The sequence below is a fragment of the Quercus suber genome, unplaced genomic scaffold (genome assembly GCF_002906115.3).
Source record: "Quercus suber isolate HL8 unplaced genomic scaffold, Cork oak 2.0 scaffold_1046, whole genome shotgun sequence".
Taxonomy (NCBI): Eukaryota; Viridiplantae; Streptophyta; class Magnoliopsida; order Fagales; family Fagaceae; genus Quercus; species Quercus suber.
In genome coordinates this window covers 7,807-23,281 of record NW_027070456.1, presented here as the reverse complement: position 1 = coordinate 23,281, position 15,475 = coordinate 7,807, and the positions used below count along the sequence as shown (strand labels likewise).

The 15,475-nt window shown below is 32.1% G+C and overlaps 1 protein-coding gene across 1 annotated transcript; it reads left to right on the top strand.

Annotated features, from left to right (window-relative positions):
- Nucleotides 1-4,428: 4,428 nt before the first annotated feature.
- LOC112036099 (heavy metal-associated isoprenylated plant protein 28) lies at nucleotides 4,429-6,800 on the top strand. The gene is made up of 3 exons (XM_024068925.2): nucleotides 4,429-4,497; nucleotides 5,317-5,392; nucleotides 6,200-6,800. Exons 1-3 carry the CDS (start codon nucleotides 4,492-4,494, stop codon nucleotides 6,577-6,579), a joined length of 462 nt encoding a protein of 153 aa, XP_023924693.1. The 5' UTR covers nucleotides 4,429-4,491; the 3' UTR covers nucleotides 6,580-6,800.
- The last annotated feature ends 8,675 nt before the right edge of the window (nucleotides 6,801-15,475 follow it).

The window sequence follows — 15,475 nt, the reverse complement described above, 5'->3', positions numbered from 1 at the left end:
TCTTTTTGTTGATATTTGTGTCTACCTTATTCAATGAACATATGGGTGGCCAAGTTTTTGAGTCTTGTTTACTTTTAATCAATTGCTTGTAAGGATGATTTTTGTGTGTGCAGATTCCAAATTTTGTTAAAATGGTGGAGCGAAGCGAAATGTTTATATCATTGCTGGTGTTGCAGTTGGAGCTTTATTCTTTTTACTCTTTATAGTGGGAATCCTTTGTTGGAAAGGCTGTTTGTGGAGAAAGAAGGGGACAAAAGAGTAGGCTGTTTGGAAAGGCTTCTGGCCGCATTTATGTGGACAGGACACCTGAACGGTGCTTTCTCAGCTACCGCCACTCACATAAGGCTAAAGGTGGGATGATGGGACATGTACTCAAGTGGATGCCTGGATGATGAACAAGTGGACGGAGGAGATGTAAGAAGGTAATGCTATATAAGGGAAGGGTACCTCTGATAGAAAGGGAGGGGAAAACAGGAGAGAGAAAGGATATAGTAGATGGTTGTAGCTCCAGGAATTGTAATCCTTGATTATGAATGAAAACATCTCTTCGGACAGAGTACCCATTTTAGTCCGAAAGCACATTAATTCAGCTTCTCACATCAGTGTTGCTGCTTAATACTGTCATTTTCATTACTTGCCTAGCCCTTTCGCCCACTCTCTACAAAATTTATTGTTTTGGGCTCAGTGGGTTCCGAATCCATACCTCCTTGGGCTTGGGCCGCAAAAACTGTCCCCACAGTAGTCATTTAGTTTTGATGTTTTAAACAATAGTAATACTATTTCCACAATATTTTTCACAACTTCACAATAAATCTTATATGGTAAAGTTTAAATAGTTCTAATCTAGTTTATTATTGACATCACTTTTTAAGTCACCAAGAACAAATTACTCTCTAGAATTTGTTGTGAAAATGTTGTGGATTTAACATTACTTTTTATATATAAAAAAAAATTAAGATTAATTTTGTTGAGACATTGTTGTATCAATAAATTATTAAGATTAATATTATTGTGATTTGTGAGGCACTTTCTTTTTTTTAGGTTTTTGGTTGGGACTATTTTTTGGTACAAAAGATTTATAAGATAGGAAAATAATAAAGCATCCTAAAATTAAATAAATAAATAATGGAATGAAAACTCAAAAAAAAAAAAAAAAATGGAACGAAACTTTAGAATATAGGACGAAGTATCACAACTTTAAAAATCAAGAAATTATTGCAATTGTTATGTAGATATAAGATGAATCCTTATAAGTGATATGACTTTTTTTTGATTTGTAGATCATGGAAAAGTCACTTACAATGTTTAATTCTTTTATAAAAAAATACAAATAATTTAGAAGCTAATGGTGAAGATTTTAGTGTTGCCAACCTCTAATGTTTTAATTTCTAAAAATAATCGAACAAAATTTTGAAAAGACACCATCAATAAAATTCAACAAGCTTAAACTTGGCCCCTAGCTAGGTTGGAATTTCGATTCCATTCCTACGATTGATATAATTTTTTAAATTACTTATTACTAACAATTTGCCACATCAGTAATTGTGAAAAATTTTTTTTTTTTTTTTTTTTTTTTTAAGTTTATCTATAGACATTTTCCAAACCAAAACTACGATACACGTCAGTTGGTTTGATAGCGAGTACTTTTAATCCACTTTGGTAATTGTCTGCATTGCAGGTAGCTTTTTAAGCTATCTAGACTTTTTATTATTATCATTAATGATGTGCTCATTTATATAACCCATCAGCCTCTAATTAACATATGGATGAAATTAAATTCAAAGATTCAATAGCTGGTTTTAGACTTTAGGGACGAAATTAAAAAATAAAAAATAAAAAATTTAAGGACTAATTATGATTTTTGGCCAATCAAATTTTTTTTTTCTTTCCCTTGGTAATTACACTACTCATGCAACCATGGATACAAGAGGCATAATCTCTCCTAGGAAGTTGACTTCTTGCCTCTGTTTAGGGAATTTTTGTTATGGATAAGTACACCAGTAGTACACCAATTAATACATATCACCTCCTTTTTAAAATGATTAAGAGTGAGACAAATTCCATCTTTTTTTTTTCTTCTTTTATAAGTATATTAATTCCCCGGAAATAAAATTAGGCTTTTCAGAAATTTTGTTTTTTGTTTTGAAAAAAAAAAAAATCCTTAATTGTTCAACCCTTTAACTACTTACAACTGCTTGTGCAGCTAACTTGAATTGTAAGTAAGGTCAACCTTTACCAAACTTTTTTTTTTTTTAGGGGAAACCTTTTCCAAACTTGGTATTATATTGTTTGTAAATACTACAAAACAATAGCAATTCTCTAGTTGTGAACCTGGGAAGTGAGTACTTCTCGATCTTGTAAAATTTTTAATTATTTATTAAACAATACGTACTCAAACTTATCCTCTAAGATCTAACTACCATTGGAAATTACCATGAAAAGCTTTGTACTTCTATTGTACGAACTTATATATATATTGTGGGGCCCGTGGGCCTGATAGCCTCAGCCCATCGTGTAGTAGGCCCAAGGCCCACGCCGAGGAAGAATGACCATCCGAGACTAAGTTAGGGAAAACCTCTTTTTCGGATCCACGCCGATGACCTCTTCATCCTCGGCATGCTAAGGATAATTTTGGGAAGGGACAAGCCCAGAGCAAGCTGTCACCTTCACACTCAATGCATTCACCTAACCCCTCTGGCCGCATTAATGGGGATATAACCCCTTAGCAGGGCGACGTTGATCAGAGTGAACCACTTGAGTGCTGATAAAGCCCCTGATGGGACGGACGATCAGAAGAAAGGCGAATGGATGATCAACAGATGGAAGAACGAGATAGGACGATGAAGACTATATAAGAAAGGCGAGTAAAGTAAGGGGGGGGGGAAAAGAAAGAAGAAAAAGGGGCTCCTCGGCCATGAGCCGAGGAGCATCCCCCAGTTGTAAACAATTCTAAGTATTTTTTAATAAAAGAAAAGAGTTCATGCCCCGGTGAAAGGCGAGTAAAGTAAGGGGGGGGGGAAAAGAAAGAAGAAAAAGGGGCTCCTCGGCCATGAGCCGAGGAGCATCCCCCAGTTGTAAACAATTCTAAGTATTTTTTAATAAAAGAAAAGAGTTTATGCCCCGGAATGCCGGCCAGCACCTAAACCTTCGATCCACTCTCTAAAAATTTATTGTTTGGGCTTGTTGGGCTGAAAACTCATTCATACCCTGGGTCTAATCCAAATTAAGTCCTTACATATATATATATATATATATTAATAGACAAAGTTTAAAGAAAATCCAATTAGATTTTATAATTGAATTTCAATTTTGTGTCATGTGTTTTAAATTATTTATTTTTAGAGAGAATTTTATTTCTTAATTTGGAGTAAAATATTGTGAGACCACATCATATCCATTCAAGTGAGTTATTACATACAAAAATTAACTAAAGAGTCTAGAATTAATGAACATAAAAAAATTTAAAATTTGACAATTTATATTTTTTACCTAATAATATTCTTACAAGACTTTTTAAAAAGTAAAAAAAATATAAGAAATACTATCAATAATATTTAAATTAAATATGTAAAAATTATACTATGCATTTTAATGTGTATTTTTTAAGTATATCCATGCATATACATGAGATTACAAGTTAGTTATCATAATTAATAAGGCTCCAATGTATTAATTTTATTTCAACAAGTCTATCTTGCCATCCAAGCTTTCATATTGGCAGACCGTCATGGAAATTTTATGCGTGTTTGACAGAGTCCTCGAAATAAAGAAAATTATTTTATTTGTTACAGACTTGTTTGTATGTGTTGCATATTTCTTTAAAAAAATTATTTATCTATTTACACGTACCCTTAAGTTATTGGATGCCTTTTTTAGAATTTCATTCGGAGCATCTTTTGAACAAGGTGATGAGATTGAAGATACAGCAGTGTCAGACCAAAAAAATACAGAGACCCAAACATGTATAATGTATTTAATAATTAAGATGAACACAAAGTTTCCAAGACAATGACATTAACATGTATTTAATAATTATGATGATGAAAGTGATGACGATGACAAGATGACGATTAACTCTCCTATTGAAAATTATTGCAATTTTTAATTTTTATTTATGTGTTTCCCATTTTATATTTGACCCCAATTGAGTCTTCAACTAAGGAATATTTTACTTGCAAATCAAGATAGCTTTTGAGAAAGCCTCCATTCAAATTTCTAAGCATCTGCAATGCACTTTCCAATGGTCTCCGGGCAAGTTTTATCACATTGAAGCAAGTTGTAGAAAAGAAATAAAAGATCTATCATCTATTGTGGGGACTGCTTGCTGAGTAAAATATTCTTTCTTATCCCCCTTTGTTTCCGAAAGATGCTCCTAGCTGGCTAGCTCTCTATATATTGATTGTAATCTCATTCGTTTATTTTCATTCTTAGTGTCTCACATATATTCATATATTTCAGCAAGGAAAGTCTTAAGAATTCTCAAATCCCAACATGTCGGTAAGAAATTTCTCTTAGTACCCTCTTTCTCTGTATGTGTTTTTGACATGTCTTTGTCTGTAAGTTAATTTCCAGGCACGTAAAAAATCTTATTGTCTTATAATAAGGTCCCGTTTGGTAGAGTAGTTTAACAATATGTTTTTAATTTTTAAACAACATTACAAATATTTTTATATATTTTTTCATCCATATATATTTTTAAAAAATACAAATAACGTTATTAGAACAATATTATAATACGACCCCTAAAATACTCAAACAGGTTGCTTGAATAGGTTGATGTAGCTGGGCTGTCTGCCTGTCTGTACTGTTTGGATTAGGTTTTTTCACTAAAGTAAAAGTTGCGTACGCTTAATACCTAAGGAAAAAAACATATACAGATTTTAAAAAACTGTATATATGCAAATAAGTTAAACCAAATCGGTGCACTAGTTTGCAGCTCTTTTTCTACTGGTTCATCTTTTAATGTATGTTCTTATTTTTAGTTTGTTTCTGTTGAATAAAATTTCACTCATCCTTAAAAGAAAAGGACTTTTATTAATCTAAATCAGAGGACGATTCTGCACTTCATAGGATTAGCTAGAAATCAAAATCATGCAACCACATGGCATATGTCAACGTTAAGGATCACTAAATGAGTAAAGCCAATTATGTTTCATGCAATGCAATGTCTTACGATGATTTTATGGTATATATTAAACGAAAATATGAACTTTCCTCATTTTTATTTTCAGCCAAACGAAGCTAAAACTAGTTGTATACACAACAAAGTCGATATGCCTAGGGAATGGTACTAATATTTGGTTTCTTTTTTCACAGATAATAGAGATGATAGTTCACATGGACTGTGCTGGTTGCGAAAGCAAGATAAAGAAAGCTCTTAACAAACTAGATGGTTTGTTAAACTGGACTTCTGTATTTATTAATTTATTTGGTTTTGCTTAGGAAAAAAAAAATCCTAGGTGATATGAGGTTACATCCAACTATTGATGTGGCATTGATGGAAGGTTTACATGGTAATATACGTGTAGCCAACTACGTACAGCTCACATTCAAGTCACGGTGGATGACTTGGATGTGAATAAATGTTCCAACCCAACAAATTTTACAAAATTTTCCTTAATATTTAAGATCATCGGTTATGAATAATTAATGTAACATCATTTTCGCTTAACATCATCATTGATATTATTTTTAATATACAGTAATAACAATATTTTTCAAACATCTACATCAGTCACGATCTATCATCTCAATATATGTTAAAACTTTTCCATAAATGTTGCTTCTCTCATTTATAACCTAGATTTTTTTGAGCAAAGATGATAGAATCACCTGGATTTTTAATTGTTACATGTCATAAAATAGGTGCCACTTAGGAAAATTTGATAACCATAATTGGACTGTTGTTAGGAATTATATTATATTTATAACAAATTAACAAATCATAATATTATAAGTTTTATTAAGAAAATATAACATAAAGATTAAATTGAAATCACTGAAAATTTCAATTCAACACAAACACTTGCTTGTTAGAGACCCCATTAGTCAATGACTCAAACATATAGAATGGAAACACCATACCTCTTCATTATTTGGCCAACTAAGCAATGTTAATGGGAACTTTCAGTGTCATTATCACAAGTATTCTTTTTTTCCTAAATGATTTTTTTAATAAATGGATCGGCATATATTTCAGGAGTTGATGAAGTTGATATAGACATGTCCTTGCAAAAGGTGTCTGTCATGGGATGGGTAGATCAAGAGAAAGTTCTGAAGACAGTGAGAAAAACGGGTCGGAGGGCTGAGCTGTGGCCATATCCTTATAACCCACAACATCAAAACTTTATCCAACAGAATTACCAGCCGCAACAGCAGCAGTACCATCATAAGAGCCAATCAGTAAACTATTATTCAATTCCGTCTTCCTCTTCCTACAAAAACCGCAAAAATGGCTATGATGCCCAAGACTATGGTCATTATCAAGTAGTGCCTTATAATTATTCGACAGTCGTCTATGATTCGCAGGCAAGCGCCATGTTCAGTGACGAAAATCCTCACGCTTGTGCTATAATGTAATGGCAATTGGCACAATAGATATTGTAGTGTTAATTCATGTATGTATTTTCATAGTTTTTTAATGTACTTTTCCTGCGAATGAAAGACACTATATGCTCAATCCTTGTCATGTAGCTTGAACTTTAAAAGCAACAGTTTCAAGGGAACATTTGTATAGGTTAGTACTTGATAGGATGTAATATATGGTGTTTGTTTGGAAATTGTTTGTTTTCGATAGCTTATATGTATATTGTTTATTAAAAGATATAATTTTGGTAACTTTTATGTTAAAGTGTTAAAAAAAAAAACTAAAATTTAATTTATTTCTACAAAAAATAAAAACTAGATTATTTGCAAAGAAAAAAAATTTTCAATAATTCCTAAATGCACAGCTAATAGGATCACGATCGTACACTTAATATTATTCACATTTCCTAACTCATCTAAGACGCTCATCAAAATTTAGTTAGCATTACAAAACATGACCAAGAAAAGAAGAGTCTTAGATAACCTAATCCCATTTGGAAAGGCAAGGTTATGAGAGTAAATAAGAAATATTTGCGTGCCATGCCACATTAACGGTGGACACATGACCCAGATATCCAACCAAACCTTCGCCTAAACATGCTCCAAGACCCTAATCGTGGGATATGGCAAAGGTCATGGGGTAACGGCCAAAGTTCAATATAAACACCCGATACTACTCACGCCAAGGTAAAAGAAACCCGAACACAGTGTATGCAAAATATATCACCATTGTGATTGCTAACCTAAACATTGGAGAAGTTTTGATTGGCAGCACATTGATGTCGACTCCAAGATTTGTGTGATTTTTTTCTTGCAAGTCTTCCAAAACTCTTGTAGAAACATGATCACGAATATTTAGCATCATTAATTGATCATTGTGTGTGGGAAACTTGTAGGTCATACTAGTCCCTTGACACAAAAAGTTTACATGGTCTAGACCCGAACAATGGATGCCAGAAGAATCATTTGGCTTCAAAAACTCAGAGCCTTAAGAGATGCCCCTAATAGAATGGCAACTTCAGATTCTCATCGATATTGTCCAAGAGCTCACTAGGACCAGGCCAAACCAGGAACCAAAGAGAAGGCTCCTACAACGTCTCAATAATCATTCCCCTCCCAAGGGGGAAGAGGAAACCATTCAAAACAAGAAGTTGAAGTGAGTAGCCCAGCTGCTAGCAAGCAGCAGGAAGAGAGCCAATCTCAACCTGCTTCAAGGGTGGAGGACACTGTGGTGTCACCCAAACTAGCATGTAAGGCACCATATTTGCGAGCTAGCCATTAGCTTACTAGATTAATGGTGGAGAACGACTTGAGATGGTCATCCAAACATATATGTTGCATGATCCAAATATGGGATATGGCAAAGATCATGGGGTAATTGTCAAAGTCCTATATAAACAATTGATACTACACATGCCAAGGTATGCAAAAAAAAAAAAAAAATCATCCAACATTATGAATGCAAAATATATCACCATTATGAGTGTTAACTTCAGCATCAAAGAAGTTTTAACTAACACCACACCAATGTCAACTCTTGTTGGGTATACACATGTAAGGAAAGTCCTACATTAAATAATGATAAGAAAAATAAGTAGTTAATATTACATAGATGAGCTAATAATACCCATAAGGCTTAAGTTTTTTGCGTCAAGTGGTGTTTCTATATATTATATTAATTACTCAGTTGGTGACTCGTCAAGGTATTGTTTCTCCAACAAGTGGTATTAGAGCTCATGGTGTGGTGTGCGGCAAAGATAACAAGATTATCGAGGTCCTTTTTATAGTTGGAACTAGGACAATATTACACACAAGGCAAGCTCATAAAACCCACACAAATGATCTTGGAAAAAGACCCAATAAAGGAGTATTGCTAATAATGCTAAATAAACACTGTAGCACAAGGCTTCTATGGACATGGATGTGTAGGGTTCCTATGAATTAGTGTGCGGGGTTAACATGTGGTTACCATGAATGATGTATGAGAGGCTCATGGATGACATGTTGATAAAGGAATGAAAAAAGCTCATAAGGTAAAAGGGAGCAAGTGGGACTTGTCCATGTCCCACAGAGAGGTCCTGAAACCAACAGAGGTGAAAACTCACATGTAAGAGGGAGATTGTTACGTATACATGTGTGAGTAAAGTCTCACATTGAATCAAGGACGAAGGCATGCTTTGACGTGGGGAGGCAATGCACACCCGCCCCCCACAAATATTTTTTTAAAAAATATTAGTATATACTCAGTACTAATTTTAGCAATTTGGTTCTATAAAGTTACACTTTGCCCCCTTTAATAATATCATTAATTCTTTTAAGAGTAAAGCTATTACAACAAACTTTTCTACAATATTATTACAAATTGTTGAAGTAACAAATTCATATTGATTCACACTTGGCCCATCACTTATACCACTTTTTTACTTACCAATAACCACTAACTACATTAGCAATTTGTAAAAACGTCTAGCATTCCTCCTTGTAAAGACCATAAAAAAATCTATAGATCTAAAATCTAAAACAAAATATATAATCCCAAAAAATTAGCACAACAACAAAAATTACCAATAGTAAATCTAAAACAAATTAAGTTTAATCAATCAATTTTATCCAAAACAAACAACCCGACCCTTTAAAAAAATTTAAATAAAATTATTTTGTTCTTACCCAGAGCAACATCAATGTCTCTCTCTCTCACACACACACACGCAAAATCTCAAGTGGCTAAGTAACAATAGAGTTAGAGATCGAAGCAGCCGCACATATGACATAACCAACAACAAAGCCACCCCCTTAACTCCAAGTCTTGACTCCGTCACTGCATTGAATAATTATGAAAAGAATAAGTGGTTAATTTAACATAATTAAACTCGTATTCATTGGGCTTACACATCTTGTAGATCAAATATGTCTCTGTATATTCTATTAACTACTCAACTCGTCTCCCCAATGTGTTTATCTCCTCCAACAAGTACTCCAAGCTCGCTCGTGTGCAAACTTATGCAACCATGTGATCACTGGTTTCAGCATCATGCATCAAGTGGTTTTATTGGACATATTGCTAGCCCTAGGGTAAGTCTATTACAAGCAACCAAAATTAGAGTGGCCAACTGCCATTAGACTTAAAGTTGAATTCGGAGAGTCATATTTAAAAACAAGATCTTTTCCCATAACCTAAATAAGGTAATTTTTTTTAGCTTACTTATAAGCCCATCCAACTGTCAGTGATCATAAAGATGATGGGGATTGATACACCATTTGGTGAAGGTAAGAATAAAGGAAGATGTAGATCGATGGCCATTTTTAAAGTTTATCTCATAGAGTTAATAATGGGTTTTTATTTTAGAAAATTTATAAAGTTAGTGTCTTAGTGATGGTTGGACTTTATATATTTGGATGCTTATAATCAAATAGATTGTTGATGACTACTTTACAATAATGGTGGGCTATTCCTGCCAATAAAGGAAGCTATAAAGTCTCATGGAGACACTCTAGTCCCATTATATGCATGCATCCAATGCGCTGCCACAATTTTCGTATTTAATATTTTTAGATATTTAACTTTCAAATAAGTTAGAAAAATTATTTTAGAAATTTTTTATGCACAAAAATTACATGGTTGAAATGTACAAGAGAGAAAGATATCCAAATATTTAGAGTTTAGGATATTATCTATGACTAAAGGGTTATTTATTTATTTATTTATATATTTCAATATTATGTTATACTTGTCAAAAGCCTTGTAGTTTAACTAGGTGACACTTCTTAGTATTTTTATGACATTTAGGGTTCAATTCCCTCATTATTTTCAAATTATCAAAAAAATATTAAATTATACTTTTTTTTTGAGAATCAACATTACTTTTTTTTTAATAGAATCAATATCAAAGAAGTTATTTTTATTATTAATTTTTAAACAATTATTGAATTAAAAAAAATTGTTTTCAACACCATATAAGAAGTGGAAGAGGGGTTTTAAAAAAATTAAAACAATAATTAAAAATTCAATTATTGTCATTGATGTGAGTAGTTTTTTTTTTTTTTTTTTTAAGAAACAGGTGGTTGAGTAGTTGGCGTGGTAGAATTGACATTAACTACTTGTATGCTAGTAAAATATATAGTGTCCATAGCATGGAGGGTATTTGAAACAGTGGCAGCTCCAATAATATTTTTTAGGGGTCATTCAATATCATATGGAAGAGATTGATAATGAGCTTTTAAATAATATTTTCTTACTTCATATTGATAATTAGGATAATAAGATGAGACCTTTTCTTGTAACTCATGATTGAATAGAAGATTTTTCAAGTCAACACGAGTTCTCTTAAATAGTGTCCATAGTATGGCCAATTTTTAGTTATGTGAATAGTTTTTAGGGGTTCATTCAAATTCATGGTTGAAGAGATTGATAAGGACTCCTTTTGTAAATAAATTTTTTTTTTTTTTTTTTTAAAAAAAATTAAAACAATAATTAAAAATTCAATTATTGTCATTGATGTGAGTAGTTTTTTTTTTTTTTTTTTTAAGAAACATGTGGTTGAGTAGTTGGCGTGGTAGAATTGACATTAACTACTTGTATGCTAGTAAAATATATAGTGTCCATAGTATGGAGGGTATTTGAAACAGTGGCAGCTCCAATAATATTTTTTAGGGGTCATTCAAAATCATATGGAAGAGATTGATAATGAGCTTTTAAATAATATTTTCTTACTTCATATTGATAATTAGGATAATAAGATGAGACCTTTTGTTGTAACTCATGATTGAATAGAAGATTTTTCAAGTCAACACTGAATAGAAGATTTTTCAAGTCAACACGAGTTCTCTTAAATAGTGTCCATAGTATGGCCAATTTTTAGTTATGTGAATAGTTTTTAGGGGTTCATTCAAATTCATGGTTGAAGAGATTGATAAGGACTCCTTTTGTAAATAATTTTTTTTTTTTTTCCATTTTCATCATTAGGATAATAAGATGAGATATTTTCTTGTAACTCATGATTCAATAGAAGATTTTTCAAATTAACACGAGTTCTCTTAAAAGATAAATTTTAAGTAGGAGATGAATCTTGGGTACACATGATTTCCTTGTCAAAAATTTATCTGCAGTACTAGCAAGAGAATAAAAGATAAATCATAAGTTTATTGGGTATATTGTTTCTTACTAGAGTGATGATATTAATTATTGTTGCTAAGAATAAATCTTAAAAATCATATATTGTCTTTTACTATAATAAAGTTATTAATCATTGCTATAGTAAAGTTATTGATCATTGTTGTTAAGATTAATTATTGTTATTAAGTAAACTTTAATTATTATTTCTTAGAATACTTTGATTTATTATTTATTAGTTTTGTCTTTACTCTTTTCAATTATTTTATTTAACAACTTAAATCAACTTTGATAACTTATTGATCTTTGTAAGTCATTAAAAAAATTTGGAATCATGTCTTTTACATTACTTTATTAACAATTCAATACAACAATATGTCAATTCTTGCTATGTTAGCCCATTGGACTTTTACCTCTCTCCTTGGGATCTCAAGGCCCATTTGCTTTACTTTTACTTCTTGTTGTGCTAATGGGCCTATTGGCTATCACTTTATGTCATGTTGGCCCATTAGGATTTTATCTCTTTCCTTGGGCTCCCATGGCCCATTTGTTTCTATCGTGTTTCTTTCATTCTTACCTCCTTCATCTTCCTTCACTATTGGGTTTTTTCTTTTGTTGGGCCTTTTGTCAAAAATGGGTCTCAATACAATACAATCATTAAAAACAAAAAACAAAAATTTTCTTCACTCCCATTGTACCACACACCACTTTCACTACCTCACATTTAATTGTCTTTTGGGATTTACACTTTACTGTTCACTTAATTTTCTTTTTCTAATATTTAAGATCTACAAATTAGTAATTTTTGTTGTTGGGTTTACTTTTTATTTATTTTTTCAGATCTTAGATCAAATTGGTTTATTGTTGGGTTTTTAAAAAAAAATGATAAAGATTGGCATTGAATTGGTTTGTTATTTGGTTTCTTTTAGGGCGGTCAAGCAAAAATTATATGTAAATTTTTGTTCCAAGGCAATGTGGCTCGGCCTTTGATTTGAAACCCGAATCTCCGAATAAAAGAAAACAAGTTGTGTCAAGAGTCAAGATTAGTGAGCACGTTCATGTCCAACTCTCTGTGTTTCCTTAAGCACGTAATATTACCACCCTTTCCTCCTATACCAAGACTCTTTAGACTTTACTTTCTTAATTGATATACATTAGAGAATTCTTCTTTTCTAGTCCCAATTCTTTTCATTCATGAAGTAAAAATCATGGACCAACTCTTTCTACTTCTTTTCCTTTCCTTTTCGCTCCTACAAATAAATGGGCCACCAAATTCGTACATTTTGAAAGCAAATTAGGCGGGGCCTAAGGCCCAAAACCAACCTTCAAACAACCATGAAAAGTTTCTACTTATACTACTATTTAAGGAGTTCCCTTATTTGGACTAAACATTTTTTTTGTTCCAAAATGCCCCTACATCCTACATTTAAGTATGGGCAAAACTTAGTAAAAATACATCTTTAACTCCCACTAAAACAATACCTACAAAATAGAACCACTCTCCAGTTGGTTTTCAAACTGCTTTATCCATTTACTAACTTCTAAGCACACGCTTACACACGTGTCAGGGGTTTTTCAATTTTTTTAGTAAATGTTAATAATTTGAATAAATTATAATTTAAAATTACTACATTTTTCAATCACAAAAGGAAATCTAAGGGTGTGATGAGCATTATGCCTTTTTAGGTGAAATAATTTTTTCATCACACCCTTTGTTTCCTTTTTTGTGATTGGAAAATGTAGTAATTTTAAATTATAATTGATGCAAATTATTACTTGTAGCTCAATTAGTTGAAATTTCCCTACCACAAAATATTAAATAGTATTAATTTTTTTTTATAGGAAAGGCTCTCATGTTATGATTTTTTTTTTTTTTTTTTTGGTAATGGGAGTTGTGAAGTTATTTTTAAAATTTTATTAAACTTTTTAAAACACCATGAATACTATTTTCCTCCTACACATTTTTTGGTACCAAAAAAAGAAAAAAGAAAAAAGAAAAAAAAAAAAAAAAAACAATCTATACCAAGACTCTTTAGACTTTACTTTCTTAATTGATATACATTAGAGAATTCTTCTTTTCTAGTCCCAATTCTTTTCATTCATGAAGTAAAAATCATGGACCAACTCTTTCCACTTCTTTTCCTTTCCTTTTCGCTCCAACAAATAAATGGGCCACCAAATTCGTACATTTTGAAAGCAAATTAGGCGGGGCCTAAGGCCCAAAACCAACCTTCAAACAACCATGAAAAGTTTCTACTTATACTACTATTTAAGGGGTTCCCTTATTTGGACTAAACATTTTTTTTGTTCCAAAATGCCCCTACATCCTACATTTAAGTATGGGCAAAACTTAATAAAAATACATCTTTAACTCACACAATACCTACAAAATAGAACCACTCTCCAGTTGGTTTTCAAACTGCTTTATCCATTTACTAACCTCTAAGCACGCGCTTACACACGTGCTCAGGGGTTTTTCAATTTTTTTTAGTAAATGTTAATAATTTGAATCAGTTATAATTTAAAATTACTACATTTTTCAATCACAAAAGGAAATCTAAGGATTTGATGAGCATTATGCCTTTTTAGGTGAAATAATTTTTTCATCACACCCCTTGTTTCCTTTTTGTGATTGGAAAATGTAGTAATCTTAAATTATAATTGATGCAAATTATTACTTGTAGCTCAATTAGTTGAAATTTCCCTACCCCAGAATATTAAATAGTATTAATTTTTTTTTTTATAGGAGAGGCTCTCATGTTATGATTTTTTTTTTTTTTGGTAATGGGAGTTGTGAAGTTATTTTTAAAATTTTATTAAACTTTTTAAAACACCATGAATACTATAGGGATGAAGGGCCCAGATATAAGTATTGGGCTATGCCCGGGGATGTCAAATAGCTCGAGAACAGATAAGTACTGGCGAAGGCATACAAATTAATGGGTCGTGGAAGAAGTTTGGTCACAATGAAAAAGAGACGTTGTCCAAGGAGAAATACCTCCTCGGCTAAGTAAAGGGGAAGTCAAAGGTCTGACCATCCATCAAAAACAGGGCAACAAGAAATTGTGCTTGAAAGGATAAACATTAGAGAGGGATAAGACAAAAGAGAGTTGAGAAATATCTAAGAAGAAAGTTGCTACCACCGCATTGAGTGCTTTGAATCTAACCCCTTTGCCATATTAATGTGGAAATGATACATGAACAGTAACTTTCAGTCTTACAGCTATCCCCAAAGATTTCAAGAAGGTACTGATAGGACAAGTATCAAGAAGATTAGCAATCTGACCTACACGTGGAGGGCTGAGATGAAGGGAGAGGGGGGGGGGGGGAATATAAAAGAGAAGAACCCCATTATAGAGGGGATCATGAGAAAAACTAGAGAAAAATTACTGTATACTCAAGAACTATAATTTTTGTTTAAGTTTAAGAGAAATATATAAGAATAAACCTTCCTCGGACTTGACAGAGGATAATTTTTCTTGTTCAAAACTATTTGTTTTATTCTTCCTAGTAATAACTAACCTATTGTGATCACTATCCACTAACTCAGTAAAAGTTCAGTTTTAAGCCCACTCTCTAACAGAGTCATTGTTTTGGGCTCTTTGGGTTATTGACCGTTCATTTGAGCTTTGGGAGTAAATCATGTCCTTACAAATACCATTTGAAAAGTCCACTTATTCTCAAAGTTAATATCAAGTCACATAACTTTTTATTTTTTGTATTTTGGTGCATTTATTCTCTTTTTGATCCCAAGCCCAAAAGTTTTTTTTTTTTTTTTTT